Below are 15,207 nucleotides of genomic sequence, written 5' to 3'. Positions count from 1 at the left end.
TATATATATATATATATATATATATATATATACATATCTCAATGCCACGTGTGTCGCTGATGGTGTCGTTTTACACTCGCCTGACTCGTGAGCGGGCAGCGCGGGATCAGTTCCCATTCAGTGACGGTGTGAATGGTTGCTTGTCCTCTATAGGTGCCCTGCGACCGACTGACTGGCGATCAGTTCAGGGTGTGGTCTGCCTTCCAACCAAAGTCAGCTGGGATAGGCTCGAGCTGCCCCCGCGACCCTATTCAGGATAAGCAGTATTGAAAATGGATGGATGAGTGGATGGATGGATATAATTAAATGGATATATATATTGTTAAACGTGAACACTACTGACCAAGCTAAATGAAGCAGAGCGCGCGCACACTCATAAATGACAGCCTTTGCAATTTGAAAATTCCATTTCAATCGTGATGTTGATTTGAATTCGATTCATTATCATCTCGATTATTTAGCTCTTCGCTTGATTTGGAACTACTGTGCATGTGTTGACTGCGTAAAAGGGCAGCTGCTATTTATAGGGAGTAAAGAAGCCAGTCATAATTCTAGCACCGGCGTTATCATGCAGCCGCCGCGCTCACGCTTAAAAAAAAGAAAAAAATGTCCGTTCTCTCTCTCTCTCTCTCTCCCGCACACGCATAGACATCTACAAACGCTCAAACCCCGCAGCTTAGGCCAAGTCCAAAACGAGTCCTGAAAGAGCTGCCCTATTTCCGTGCAGCTCACTGCCTTTTGTCTAACTTAATTTGGAGTCGAGTCTCTCGCCACAACAGCTGCCAGCAAGGGAAGGACACGTCTGTCTGATGATGCCTCTTTATTACGATTTGCTCCCCTCAAACCGCTTTTTAGAAAGACCACTTCTTGTGCTGGGGTTTTGTTGGTGAGGGACACCTGCGTTGCCGTGTTGCCATGTTATGACTCATCTGTGTAGCACCTGGTTGACGCAATCCGACTGGCCTGTCTCTTCATTTTAAGGGACACATCAATGGCGAGAGAGAGAGAGAGAGAGACAGAAGAAAAGCTCGAGGAAGGAACCAACAGATTCTCCTCTGCGTCGCACTCCTTGTTGAGATTAGCAGCTCCCTCAGCTGTTATGTAAGGGAGGGGGGTGTGGAGGGGGCATCTCGAAATAGAGCTCAGGGAGGATGGGGGAAGCAGAAAGGGAAAGCCCTCACGTTTCGATGCCAGTTTTTTTTTTTTTGTAAGAAGGAGTGATGTTATGGGGCCAGAAAGGTTTATTTTTTTTCCCTGCCAGACACGTGTACAGACATAAGAAGAATGTGCAAGGACAGACATGGTTGACAAAAAGTCTTTGTGCTGAGGGAATGCCTTCAATTATTTTTTTTTTCTGATAATTCATTTTTGTTGTTTTTAGTTTGTGAAGTGTAGGGCCTTTGGAGCATTGGATTTTGTGTGCTCTTAGACAGCTGGGGTATTATTGTGGGTTAAGCTGCAATTTTGAAAGAAGTAAACAATGCTTCCTCTAGTCCAATTCGATGTTTGTCCGCTTTTACAGAGAACGACTGCAGTAAAATGTGAGCTTGTTGATCTTCAGGTTGTTTTGGCAGATCGAAGGTCATAGAATACAGAAAAGTCTTTGGATCACTCCTGTTGGGAATTCCCTCCAAGAAACTAAGTCTGTGGGGAAAAAAAAAAAAAAAAGAATCCATTCATAAGTATTATTGTGTGCTTCTCCCGTTTCATGCGGACTGAAAGAAAAACCCGGCGTTAAGGATTATTTTCTTGAAAGGGGCTTCTCTTTTGAAGCGCCGCCGAGCCAAACAGACGTGTTTAAAATTGACTGGTAGGCCTTGGAAAAATATACCCCGCCATTTATTGAAAGCCAAGGAATTTGACTCTTATTAGCTTCAAGTTTTTCCCTTTTGTTCACTTGTTTCATGCACATGCACAGAGAAGCCTGTGAAGAAGAAAGGGGGTTTGAATAATTCAACCTGTGTTTTTTTTCTTGGTAATTTAATGCCGCGTGAAGACAGCGTTACGTTGAAGCTTGTGGCTTTTTTCGTTCGAACCATTGCTAAGCACGTGTAGCCGCTGCACATGAACGATGGGGCTGAGTGAATATGTTCTATGCAAAAGAATACGTCACCCTTTGAATTATTTATCAAGCTCTTGGGTTAAACTTGAAGGCCTCTGGGATGCTATTTATGGTTCACGGGAACAGAGAGAACTAAGCATTTTCTGCCAAAGTCATGTTTCTTTCTTCGGAGATCTTTGCAGCTGTTCTAAAAGAAGCCACAATCAAATTGTGCTGAAAGTCACCATCTTGCTGCGCACGTGCTGCTATCGCTTTCATCGCAATTTCATTACTACACTCACGCAAACTTCCGATCATGCTGATTAACCGAGGAGGAGATTTTTGTGTTCCAAACTGCTTCTGCCAGCGCCCCCATTTCCAGTGACAAAAGAGTTGGTTATGAATGTGGACCCGCCAGCTGCAACATAATGACCGCCTGCGTGATCTAAATGATGTGATCCAATCCAAGGGTGGGAACAAACGTTCAGTTTCAGTGCATGGACTGCACTGCATCATACTGAGAGACGTTTCTCACATTTTGGCAGTGGCAGAATGTTTGGGTCAGTGAGGTCTTCTCTACTGACCAAAACATAATGAGAAGCACCGATCCACATTTGTAACCTAAATTCTAATATCTGTTCCATGAAACTGGATTAATATATTCCCAACAGTGTAGTATTTTCAGTCCATTAGATTTCACCTGGCTACACTGCTTCCAGTACTGTATGTGGACATTGGACTTTTTGTCCAATCAGATTTCAGCTTCTATGTGTTGCCATGTCCATTTAATCTGCCCAGGGCCTTCAGAATCACTAAGTGTAGCTTGAACGATAAACCATGGGATCGTTTCTTTCACCAATCCGATTTAAAATTTGCAGGTGGCCCTCAATAACATCAATATTTTTCTGTCCTCTGATAGGTTGGTCAAGGCAAACACTCTATTTTGACGTGAAAAACACGTCTGTAGTCGGGCTAGGAAAAACAGACTAAAATTTTGCTCGAGGGTGCTCTGGCACCATGTTAGTCATCCAAGCAGACATTTCTCGTCTTCATAAAACTGCATTGCATGATAAGCGTCAATCCATCTAGATTATTTTCAAAAAGTAGTCTAATTGATTTTTCTTCCTCAATATTGTGATTGCGGGCAGCACGATAGTGGACAGGTTAGCACGTTTGCCTCACAGTGTGGAGGTGCAAGGTTCAATTCCGGCTTCATGTGTGGAGTTTGCATGTTCTCCCACGTGCTCGCATGGGTTTTCTCCGGGTACTCTGTTTTTTTTCCCACATTCCAAAAACATGCATGGCAGTTTAACAGAACACTCTAAATTCTCCCTCAGTGTGATTGTGAGTGCAAATGGTTTTTAACACACACAAGCAAGAGGACATATGATTCTGGTTCAGATAAGTCTTTGCAAACTAAAAAGAAAAAACTTTGATGCAGTGTGCTGCGATAGGCAGACGCGCTCTGCTCATAAAAATAGAATCATCGATTCTAGAAAGAAGTGATGGTTACAGCTGTAGTCTGCAGATATTTGTACACATGACCTAATCACCATGCCTGGTGAGTATGACATCCATTCATTGTTTTTCATTTAAATGCTTTGCGCTATTGACATGTTTCAGATGATGTACATGGAATTTTTGGCCCAAAAAGACGAAAAAGGCGAAAGGCCCGTGTACCCCTGCATTTCGGTGACCTTATTTATCATGTTTGCCACTTCTTAACGTACAACTAATCTAATGGAAATCCAGTGCATTTCTGCCATCTGATGCTGATTAATTGTGTGTGTGTGTGTGTGTGTGTGTCACAGATGAGGGACAGACCGTGTGCGGTTCCCCAGACAACCTGGAGGGCCGTCGTCTCGGCGAGGTGGGCCTCGAACTACGGACGTTGTGCCACCACACTTTAGGTTCCTGGGACTATCTTTTCTTCGTCATCATCGGCTTTGTCATTTTCGCCGCCGGCACCGTGTTGGCCTGGGTGATGGGGGTCATCATGGTGCTTTACGAGCGCTACATAAAGAAGGAAGATGAGCAGCTGGAACTGGACGATGAAGAGGAAGTGGCCACGGAGTCAGGGCGGCCCACACGGGCCAGGAGTGACCATGAGAACGTTTTGTTAAAACACACTGTTTAGGTGTCCGCTTCACCTTGGCCACTTTGGATTCTCACAGTGCCTCCCGTTTGCTTCCAGGATCTCCGGGATGTCCTTCTACATGGAACTCTCATCAGAGAGGTGGAACCGGCTCCAAGCACATAATGGAGGTTATGGTGGACCGTGTATGAAAAAGCATGATTTATTCTTGTCTCGTTTGACTGGGTCAAGGGGTCAGTCAGGATAACTGTGAAGACGGTGGGCCCGATTTTCGTAGACAGATACAACGCTGATGTTGGGAGTATGTTGCACTCTTAAAATTACTGGGTCGAAAGTAACCCAAATTGGGTGAAAATGCTAACCCAGTGCTGGGTCCAAAAAGAACCAAGCCAATGTTGGGTTATTTCTACCCAGTGCATTGGGTTGAAGATTTGACCCAGCATGTTTGGTCAAGATTTTGATCCAACACAAGGTAAAAAAAAACATCCATTCTGATGCATTACAGGAACCAGGAAATGGGTTACCAGGTTAGCTAATATAGCTAGCTAATTTTATTAGCAACATTTTCTAAGGAGAAGAAGCCACTTTCCTCTGCCAGCAACTCGATCGCGTTGTTTTGTCACCGTTTTTACACCGGATGCCCTTGCTTACGCACACCTACTCACTTTTTGAGGGTGGGCTGTCTGGCCTGACCGCAATTGGAATACTGTTTTCAAAGAATGTCACATTCAAATTACTTCAACTCTAATACACAAGAAAATTGTCAAAAATAGTGATCAGACAGCCTAGAACAGGATCTTCAATACAATCTGGTGGGTCAAAGGAATTAACCCAATCTTGGGTGTTAGTAAGCTCATCCGCTCAAACTCGCCAGCTACCTAGCGAGTGGGCTAGCAAACAACCGAAGTAATTATTTTTTCACGTGTAATTACTCACCATTTGAGTGTTTGATGGGTGGCCCACTACCTTGCAAATGTTGACAGAAGTAAAGTTCAGCACAAGTCAATTTCACTACAGGGCTAAATATTGGGACACTTGTGTAACTAACTATTCACACAGTTTCGAGGTTACTAAAGTTACAAATAAATTCTCAAGTTGTAAAAGTCAAGTGTTAAGGGTACAAAAGTGTTAAGGGTATCACTGCAGTGACGGTTAAAAAAAATGAAAAGTCACTTGCATGATGGTTAAAAAACAAAACAAACACGTTCATTGTTATGTAATAAGCCGTGGGCAAACTTCATCTCTATGTATCTTTGACCTGTTAATCGTCTCTTAAAAGAGGCGGCGCATCGTCTTTAAGATGATGCAACTGATGAAATGAATTGCTGATACAATACAGTTTGCTGTAACAAGCGCTGACTCAAAGCTGTTGTCTTTTATTATGCAAAACTGATCCGTGACATTCATTGATTTATTAAAAAGCATTTGCTGAGTGAACTCATTTACCCGATGTTGGTGTGTGTTTTCCAACCTGATAGCGGCTACGCACACTCGGCTGACTTTCTGGCAGCGGTTTCTCATTCACATTAATGACTAAATCAAATAAAAATGATCAAATCAATGATCAAATTGAAAAGCAATCTTAGTTTGGCAAACGCTAATTCAAATATCAGATTCTGTATTGTTTGTTGTCACTGTTGTTGATCCCAAGCAAATTGGTTATTTTGTATGCATTTGTAAACTTATGGTTCATCAAAGACACACTGTGAAAATTGAGAAAATACATATTTTAGGTATATAGTGCAAAATATCAAATAATTATATAGTAAACCCAGACCAAGCCTGCATTAAGAGAAAAACATGAGATAGAAATACCCTTTTTAAATACTCCCTAGGCGTGTTCTTATTGCATTTAAAACACTTTTTTAAAAGTCTTTAACCCTTTCAGGGACAGCAGTTACTACAGTGGACGGCTTATCGTGTTATCAAGTTACAGGGTGCATGAAAGGGTTAAACAAAAATGATACCAACACATTTAAATCCGTATCATATATTGAGGGAGAGGAAGACCATTGGAGAGGACAAAAATATTGTACAGTGTGCAAAAACAGTCCATCCCTCCAGTCGTTGACAGTTTTTTTTTAAACTAACAAACATATCTCACAACATAAATCAATAATCATGCCGAAAGACATTCATGACAACATGAACCTAGAGCTGTTGCTTTCCATGGGCATAAAAAGCAGGATTTTTACATTCACTAATCTTCAGCAAACTTTTTTTCTCCAAATGTACATATGTTAGCATTGTACATCTTTCAACAGAAACCATAATAGACAAGATCATCACCAAAAAATAAAGAAAATATATATTTTTTCTTTTTTTTAAAAAAGCTTCATTAAAAAAAAAAAAACGGTCTGAGCTTGAAATACTTCCTGTTTTCACTCTTCTTTCAAATGTACAGTGTCAAACGTCATAGTGTGCCGCCATATAGTAGTCGATGGTCAAATTACACCCAAAATAAAGAGGAGGCAGAACAAAATTGTTATGTCAACTGCAAAAGAAAATAAATAAATTGGACTGTGAATCCGGAACCGGCAATGGAGGTGAGAGGTTGACTGTATACAAATATAATAAGAATGATGGCCTGTTGAATTATAGAAAGAGCTTTAAGGTCAGTAAGCTAGCTGTGGTGCTAGCTGTGACAAGACCGTGAAAAAAAAAAATAGCTGCAAGGTGACACCAATATGTCTAAACCTAAACCATACTGAGAAGCATACTAGTTGAATGACCCTTCCTGGTCTTGATCTTCAGTACCTCCGGGTGATTAAGCGGCACTGTTAGATACCGGCTTTTTCTTTTATGGCCCCATTTGAATGCTATTTGAAAAGACGAGCGGTCACTGAGATACACAGTGACTTAGTTGCAGGCAGGTTCTCCAGTTTCAACTCCCTGGTGTCAGACTTACCGGCGCTCACTAATGGATACTTCCTGGAACCAACACACTAAGCAGCATTCAATATATTCAGTATATCGCTTTATATCAAAGTATTTTCTCATGATAAAATGATATACTGCACTGTAAAAAAAAAAAAAAAAGATGTGGCTATTTCCAAGTCCATCCATCCATGCATGCTAACCTAGGGGTCAGTACATACAGTCCGCACTGATCTGTCTGGCCGTGGTCGCTTTTGTACATGGACAAATGCTATCCAATGTAGAAATTTCCCAGCCTGTGGCTGTTTATGCTTCTGCACACTTGTGTGGCTTTATTGAACTCAAGGCGGAATACTCGCCATGTCGCTTGCTGACGGGAGATGTGACATCAAGTATGAGCGTCTCTAACTCGCCATAATAGGCCATTTCATCGGCTTCACACACACACACACACACACACACACACACACACACACACACACACACACACACACACTAACCAAACAGGAAGAAAATCCTTCGCATCGAGGAGCAGAATGATTTACAAATTTAGACATGGGGGATGAGGAAACGGGAGCCTGCATTCCGGTTGTTGAAAAATAAGTCACTTATAATCACTGCTGCATAGACATGTCAGCATCAAATTAGCATGAGCACAAGTTATATAAAATGCTTAGGCAGACACTGGCAAACATGCCAACTTTGTATGGCGATGCCTTCTGTATTCAACTTGCTTTTTCCAGTCAAGGGTTGTTACTTTTGTCACACTAAAGCCTGATTTGTTTCTATTGTTATTGTTAAATTATACAGTATTTCTAGTATGTATACCATTTGTTCCACTGGCAGGCGGTGGGGAGTTTTGGCTCTGGGCCTTTAGTGGGGATTTAAGTGACCTAATCTCTTAAAAACACCATCAGATCGCAAAATAATCTACAAAAAATGCAACATAACTATGCGTGGTAGTGAAGAGATGCATTTCACATATTTGAAGATGAAGATACCATTTTTACGAAAGGAACGCTTTGTCTTCCATGACATCACCTCCAAATAACTCCAATTTATCGACACATAAACTTAAAATAAAATATATCGTACTCACCAGGGGTGCTGATGCAGACACGTCAGACCTACTTTCTTTGGTCCTGCCTGTCTACTATAGCTAGCTTTAGCGCTCATACATACTGCTCTGCCAGTGGCCCACAAATCCATTTACGGGTCAAAACAAGCCAGCCAGCAACGATATTTGGTTGAACCTGCCTTATAATGTCATTATTCTTAAAAATGCACCTTAAATTTTTTTTTAATCTCGTTCAACGTCGTCATTGCCCGTAAAACAATTTTTGTTGTGCATGGGAAGTGTAACCAATCAGAGGGGTAAAGAGGCTATTTAGCTGAACCAATCAGAGGCTGGAAAATTAAAGACGTCACTATGAACCTTTGAGAAGGCGCAGTTTCAATTTAAATTGTTCAATAAAGATTATTAAAAAAAAAAAGTTTCTATTTAAAATCTGATAGGCTAAAAAAATACATACTGTGTATATGCTCAACACCAGCGCTCAGGATTGTGAAGGTTTTGGGCAGATTATACATTTACACGGTAACACATAGAAACTGAAATCTTATTGGACAGCAAAAAAGTAAAAAACTGGAAGCTATGCAGCCAAGACACACACTATGAATTGTATATGAATTACCCTTTCAAGTGTAAATGTTGGCCAGTGCTTCTAATTGTGTTCGGGCAGGATGCTCGGGCCAGCAGAGAAGGCCTTCTGTTCCGTTCCTGTGCCTGTTAGTGTCTATTACAGTGCCTGTTATGTGTCTATTATCTGTCCTCTGTGATGATGATTGACAGACAACAGGAAGTGGCTTGGCAGAATGGCGGATGCTGCTGATGCTTTCCCATGTCCGCACAGAGGCTGACGGCCCTGCCGGCTCTGTGCCTCTTCCCAAAGTCATTTCAAAGGATATGGTGTGTCCTTCTGCGCACTGAAAAATACTCCACAATAACAATGGCAAGAATGGGCATTGGTGGTGCCCAGACAGGTTCACATGTATTGCTGATCCGACAGAGGCATCTGCACAAGTGAGATAATGAAAATCCATAAGCTGCAATTCGAAGGGACCAAGACAGACACGTGGACTTGGCGAATTGTGCTGCTATTTTTTTATTCACAGTGCCAAGCCTGAAATGCTCTTACGTATATTTCGACTCCTTTTATTCCTATTATCTGGAGCCGGTCTCTTTTTAGCCACCCCTCAGGCTTTGTTTATTTTTCCTCAAGGTATTTTTGACAGTTTTCTTGTGACATCTCTGTTTCTATCTTTATTCTATCATTTGAAAGAAAATGTTGCCATTTTGGGAAGTATGATTGTGCTTTTTTTTTTTTCTAAATAGCGAGCGAGATGATCAGAGTGATATGAGTGTGATGTCAGCAGCCAGCTAAGCCTGCAGCTTAAACAGTGCCAATCGAGAACCAGAAAGCCAAAGAAGGAAATCTGCCCAAAGCTCTTTCGTTAACATATTAAGTGGATTTGGTTAAATCTAAATTCTGAGCATGAAAGTGAATACAAATGTGGCAGTTTTATATTTAAATATGACTTGCACCTTCAAGTCAGCTATGAGTTGACATTTTTACATCAGAAATGCAATTTCATATGAAGTAATCCAATTTGAGCGTAGACTGCTGTCACAACTTTGGCATCAACTTGAACTAGAATGTCCCTCAGAAAAGTGTTTTATTTTTCCCTGTTGGTTGCTTCACAATTTGTACATGCATTTGTACATTCCAAACCGTAACTGTCTTGGCAGTTATAGCTCTGATTGTTGCACTTTAGATTCAGATGTCTTGAAATTGTTATTGTCTTTGTTTCTAAATTAGAGTAAGTTCAATTGTCTTACTTTCGATTTTTTTTTTTTTTTGTATTGATGCACAGCACTTAGTCTAAGCTGCGGTTGTTCTTACAAATGCTTTGTAAATGAACTTGACATTTAACCGGTGACCATTTCGCAGCCTCAGCCGTGAAGCTAAAGAACTCAAGCACCCTCTAGTGGCCACTTTAGAGAACAGGTGCGAAGCGTTCAAAATGTTTACTTGGGGTCGGGCTCAGTTGCTGTAGTCAGCCAATTTGACCTCCAAATTGTGCACACTTTCACTTAAAAACATTTTTAAAGACTTTATGTATCAAAATTATGGCACACATAAAATACAGCTATACATCTATTTATGCAATTTATCGAATATACTGTATCAAGAGCCATCTCTTCGCCCCACCCCCCATCTCTCGCGCTCTCTCACTGACTCACACCTCCCCACCCCGCCTCTCTCCACAAAATGTGGGCCCACATCAACTATTTATGCTTCGGTTTTATTGCATGTTACAATCCCGGCACACACATTCACAATCCCCCATGGAATATGAAATCTCGCAATTCTGCTCAGAGCTGTGAGGCTCTGCCTGTTTGTTGAAGGGCTCCGGGCATTGGCGCTCAAGCGTAAGCAAGATGCTCTGCAATAGTCCCCTAATGATGGTGTGAGTGTCGGGATGTGCAGCCAGAGCCTTCAGAAGTTCAGTCACGCCTTCCCGCTCCAGCATCGAGCTCTAATGTGAAGCTGAGAGGAGTGGGATGGAGCAAGAAAGGGCGGGTGAGAGAGGTTTGCATTGACTGACAGCCGCCCACCTCGGAAATATTCCTCAAGTGAATCGGTATCTATCTCATGCCGACGCGTAAGGCCCTAAGGCTTAGGTCCAACGAGGAAGAAAACAAGCAGCATTACAAGGAAAGCTAAAGTCAGTTCATCCAGCAAGACGAAACCTACCGTTTTGTGTGATGACTAAATTAATGGCCCACACAGCCCACAGTTGCACCCCCGTGGGTTGATGTGTCTGAAGCAGGTGGCAAAATGGGAGGAATGTCCTAAACGTAAAGACAGAGGTGACGCCAGCCACCCGCACCATTAGGAAAATCTCCAAAATCGACGCGAGAGCTGTATGAGGAGGATTACATCGGAAAGCAGGATCATTGAGTGCACTGAGATAACATTGAAAGACTAGGAAAATCGATTTTGATTAACTTAACCCAAATTGAATTGTTAAAAGTACCGTCACTGAAGGGTATCGCGCCACGGACCCCATGTATTGAGATACGTATCAAAATGTCTATTATGAGTGAGGCACACCAGTTATAAATAGGTTTAATGTTGCTGACTACTTGCTATTTCTTTGAATTGAATAAACTTGAATAGTTTGTGCTTTGGGTGGCTTTTGCATGACAAAAGATGCAGCCGTATTACATAAAACCTGTTGGGTGAAAAATAACCCCATTGTGGTCAAAAAAACAGAGCCAGCCACTACTTGGGTCAGTCTGGCCTAAATTTCTGGCTTGTTTGACACAAAAAAACCAAAGTTGGGTCTAATTGACCTAAATAGCGAGTTGGTCCCATTTTGGACCATAATTGGGTTACATTTGATCCAGCAGTTTTAAGAGTGTATCGAATCAAAATGCAATTGCAGTGAATCTCTTGAAAATGGACTGGTCTTGGATCACATCGTACCCCACGGATTGAGATACGTGTTGAATCCTCATGTAATGGAGAGATGTCGACAACTCCACCCTTTCAAGGGCTACAATGCGGAAATATTGGCAGCTTTTCATTTGACTCTGCAGTTGTTCATTTTCGTTTTGAGCGGATTTCTGTCCAATTTTCCCCGACCGTCTTCAAATAAATGCAGTATTTTTAAACCCACGTTCAAAATTACAGAATAACTCGGTCCCACCTGTAAACTTTTACTTTATCCATTTGGGTCCACGCTGCAATGGACACGTGCTGTGAGGGGGTGAAAAAAACAAACAAAAAAAACTTTCCATCGTCTATTTAGGAAAACATTTGTGTTTCACTCAAAAAATACATGCTTTTACTCTTGATTTCAAAAAAGTGCTTACCAGTATTTTCACAACTTACCATGCAGACAAATGGTTAAGACAGGGGTGTCAAACTCATTTCACATGGTGGGCCACATACGGCCTCGGTAGATGTCAAGTGGGCCGGACCATTAAAATGATACCATACTTTGCTATAAATAACCAAAACAATGTCTTTCCTTTGTTTTGGTATAAAGAAGCACAAGAACATTAGGAAAATGTTGAAATTTAATGAACATATCTTTTACAAAATATTTCATGAAGCGCCTTACATTTCCTTCGACAAATGTGCAATTTACTTTTATCATTCACATATATGCATTGCAAATGATCCCACTGATTGTACAAACATTAACAAGTAATTGGTATTGAAAAATATAGTAATGCACTTTAAGATTAAACGAGATTCATAAAGAAAGGAAGTTTTAAACCATTTACACGTGCATATAAAATCTAAATGTAATCTTACAAACTAAGGAGAGTGCTATTAAATGTGTAAATGTGAGAGTGCTATTGATAGCGTCTGCTGTCATGGGTCTGTCACAGTGACAGACTGAGGCTGCTGTTGTCTTCTTCTCTGATCAAAACAGTGTCCCCCTGCGGATACTCAATGAATTGCACCTTATTAAAAATATTAATTCTGTCTTTAATGCATTTTTTTCACTTTTAAATTATCCTGCGGGCCTAATTGAACCTCCTTGCGGGCCGGTTCCGGCCCGCGGGCCGTATGTTTGACACCTGCTTTACATAATCATCTCGCGGGCCGGATTAAACTCCCTTGCGGGCCGGATCCGGCCCGCGGGCCGTATGTTTGACACCCCTGGGTTAAGAAGTCATTTATTTTATTATACCATCTACAGTCATGGTTTCATGAAATGGAAAAAAAATGCATACATATAGGGGGCTCCGTCCTTTTAGCAATTACCCACAATGCACTACCGGCGTTATAAACAAGCCATACATGAAGTCTATTCGTGTACGGCTTGTGTATAACAGCCCTCCAATATGGCCGCCGGTAGTGCATTGTGGGTAATTGCTAAAAGGAGGGAGCCCTCTATACCAATGTTGCCCAGCACATTCGTAGTAGAAGCAGGAATGACCTAAATCTGGGGTGTCAAACATACGGCCCGCAGGCCGGAACCGGCCCCCAAGGGGGTTTGATCAGCCCCGCGGGATAATTTAAAAGTGAAAAAAAATGCATAAAAGACAGGGAATGAATATTTTTAATAAGGTGCAATTCATGGAGTGTCCGCTAGGGGACACACTGTTTTGATCAGAGAAGAAGACAACAGCAGCCTCAGTCTGTCACTGAGACAGACCAGACACAGCAGACGCTATCAAGGACATGTGAATACTTCATTCTTTACACATTTAACAGCACTCTCCTTAGTTTGAAAGTTGTAGTCAAGGATTACATTTAGATTTTATATGCACATGTAAATGGTTTAAAAAATTCCTTTCTTTATAAATCTTGTTTAATCTTATAGTGCATGAATATATTTTTCAATACCAATTACTTGTTAAAGTTGTGTGCCTTTGTACAATCAGTGGGATCAGTTGCAATACATATATGGGAATGAGAAAAGTAAATTGCACATTTGTCTAAGGAAATGTAAGGTGCTTCATGAAATGTTTTGTAAAAGATAATGTTCATTCAATTTCAACATTTTCTGAATGTTCCTGTGCTTCTTTAGACCAAAACAAAACAAAATACATTATTTTGGTTATTCATAGCAGAGTATGGGATCATTTTTATGGTCCGGCCCACTTTACATCTACCGAGGGCGTATGTGGCCCACAATGTGAAATGAGTTTGACACCCCTGATAAAAAGAAACATTTTGATTTTTGAAGAATTAAGAGGGTTTCGTGTTATTCTGCTTTTTAAATATGATTTGAATGAATGGGCCATCGGTCGAAGAATGCAAAATGATACCGGCCATCGGTGACAACTGATCACTCTTACTGGCCTGTTAGCTAACAAATCAGCGTATGAGGGAGAAGTAGACGATGAGATAGACCCTGCTTGCATTTTGAGTAAAGTTGTGGAAATGGCTGCATTTTATTTCATGAAACCCTGGCTGTGGATGGAATTACAAACAGTGACATCTGTTACAGGCCCGGTATGAGTACGCACGAGTAATCATGTGTGCTTTGGTCAGTGCATTGAGAAGTATCTGGCTCGCATCACAATTTTGTTGGTTTGCTCAGTGCTTTAGCCACTCCAGTGTAATTTTATGTAACGTATCGCAACATTAGAAACGGCCCCGAGGATGATGCATTAAAATTCTACATTAACAACAAACACAACAATAGGAGTGGACATTGTCATGGCCAAGAGGCACTCACCCCTGGCTGGCAGTAAAAATTGCATATGGTATAAGGCAATTTTGAAGTGTACATATTGTGGCTAGCTAATAACTAAGATGGCCTCAAGTAAAATATCGGTCTACATTCACGAAGACGACTCATTTATAAAGGTATGTTGACTTCTAGTGACTTCCCGATCAGGAAGCGATGGGAATGAACGGGTCTACGTCACCTCCAGCATTTCTGGTTGTGGTCCGTCCAAGTTGGTGATACAATCGTAGAGATGGAAGAGGGCCTCTTGGGTGAAACACATTCTGTCTCTGTACCTTCTCAGGGCCTCGCACAACTGCTTTTCATTATCCTCTCCCGTTACCTAAACACACGCACAGCAGTATTGTCAATCAAAAAGGAAATGCACTGAGCATAGTCATTAAATTTGTAGAATAGAGCCCCATACCATTGAGAAGGGCACACATCTAAATATATACAGTAAGTATGCCCACCTACGGACTTCTGTCAAACAGAAATTCCCTCACCCGTAATAAAAACCTATGCATTAAAATTTCAACTACGACATTACATTAACAATCGATTCATAACAACGGAAGTTCCGGAACCCGGAAGCCATACTGAAGCCCGCAGTAGCACAAACTCAAGCAAGTCCCGCTCGGTATTACGGACTAACTGTGGCCGTGCCGCTGTTTACTTTCATTGGAATCAAAACGGCGACATTTAAGTGACTCTATTCGCATGAGTTTTACTTGAATAGTGAACCAATTTTAATTTCATTCATTTACATTTACGTCCTGTAGATCGTGTCATCCAAACGAAGAGGAACGGTAATGTCCGTGGAAGAGAGTGAAATGCATCTGATTTGCTGCTCTGAGTAAATTGCTTGTGGCTTGACGGACAGTCGAGTCAACGAATGTTTCCTGTAATGCTTTACCTGTTGTCGTGCTTAAAA

The 15,207-nt window shown here is 41.4% G+C and overlaps 1 protein-coding gene and 1 pseudogene across 1 annotated transcript in view; one reads left to right on the top strand and one right to left on the bottom strand.

Moving 5' to 3' along the window:
* Nucleotides 1–5,577, top strand: part of LOC109521141 (leucine-rich repeat-containing protein 52-like) — a 9,372-nt gene extending 3,795 nt beyond the window's left edge. Inside the window, exons 2-3 of the mRNA XM_019878804.1 lie at nt 3,853–4,154; nt 4,236–5,577. Of these exons, the coding sequence (XP_019734363.1) occupies nt 3,853–4,154; nt 4,236–4,301 (368 nt within the window). The 3' untranslated portion in view covers nt 4,302–5,577. The remainder of the gene's footprint in view (nt 1–3,852; nt 4,155–4,235) is intronic.
* Nucleotides 5,578–10,379: 4,802 nt separating this feature from the next.
* The window catches only part of LOC109521164 (protein zyg-11 homolog), a 7,579-nt pseudogene continuing 2,751 nt past the window's right edge, over nt 10,380–15,207 (bottom strand).

This window comes from Hippocampus comes, unplaced genomic scaffold (genome assembly GCF_001891065.2).
Source record: "Hippocampus comes isolate QL1 unplaced genomic scaffold, H_comes_QL1_v1.1 scaffold85, whole genome shotgun sequence".
In the NCBI taxonomy this organism is placed as follows: domain Eukaryota; kingdom Metazoa; phylum Chordata; class Actinopteri; order Syngnathiformes; family Syngnathidae; genus Hippocampus; species Hippocampus comes.
The sequence above is the reverse complement of the archived record's forward strand: the minus strand, read 5'-3'. Positions and strand labels throughout refer to the sequence as shown.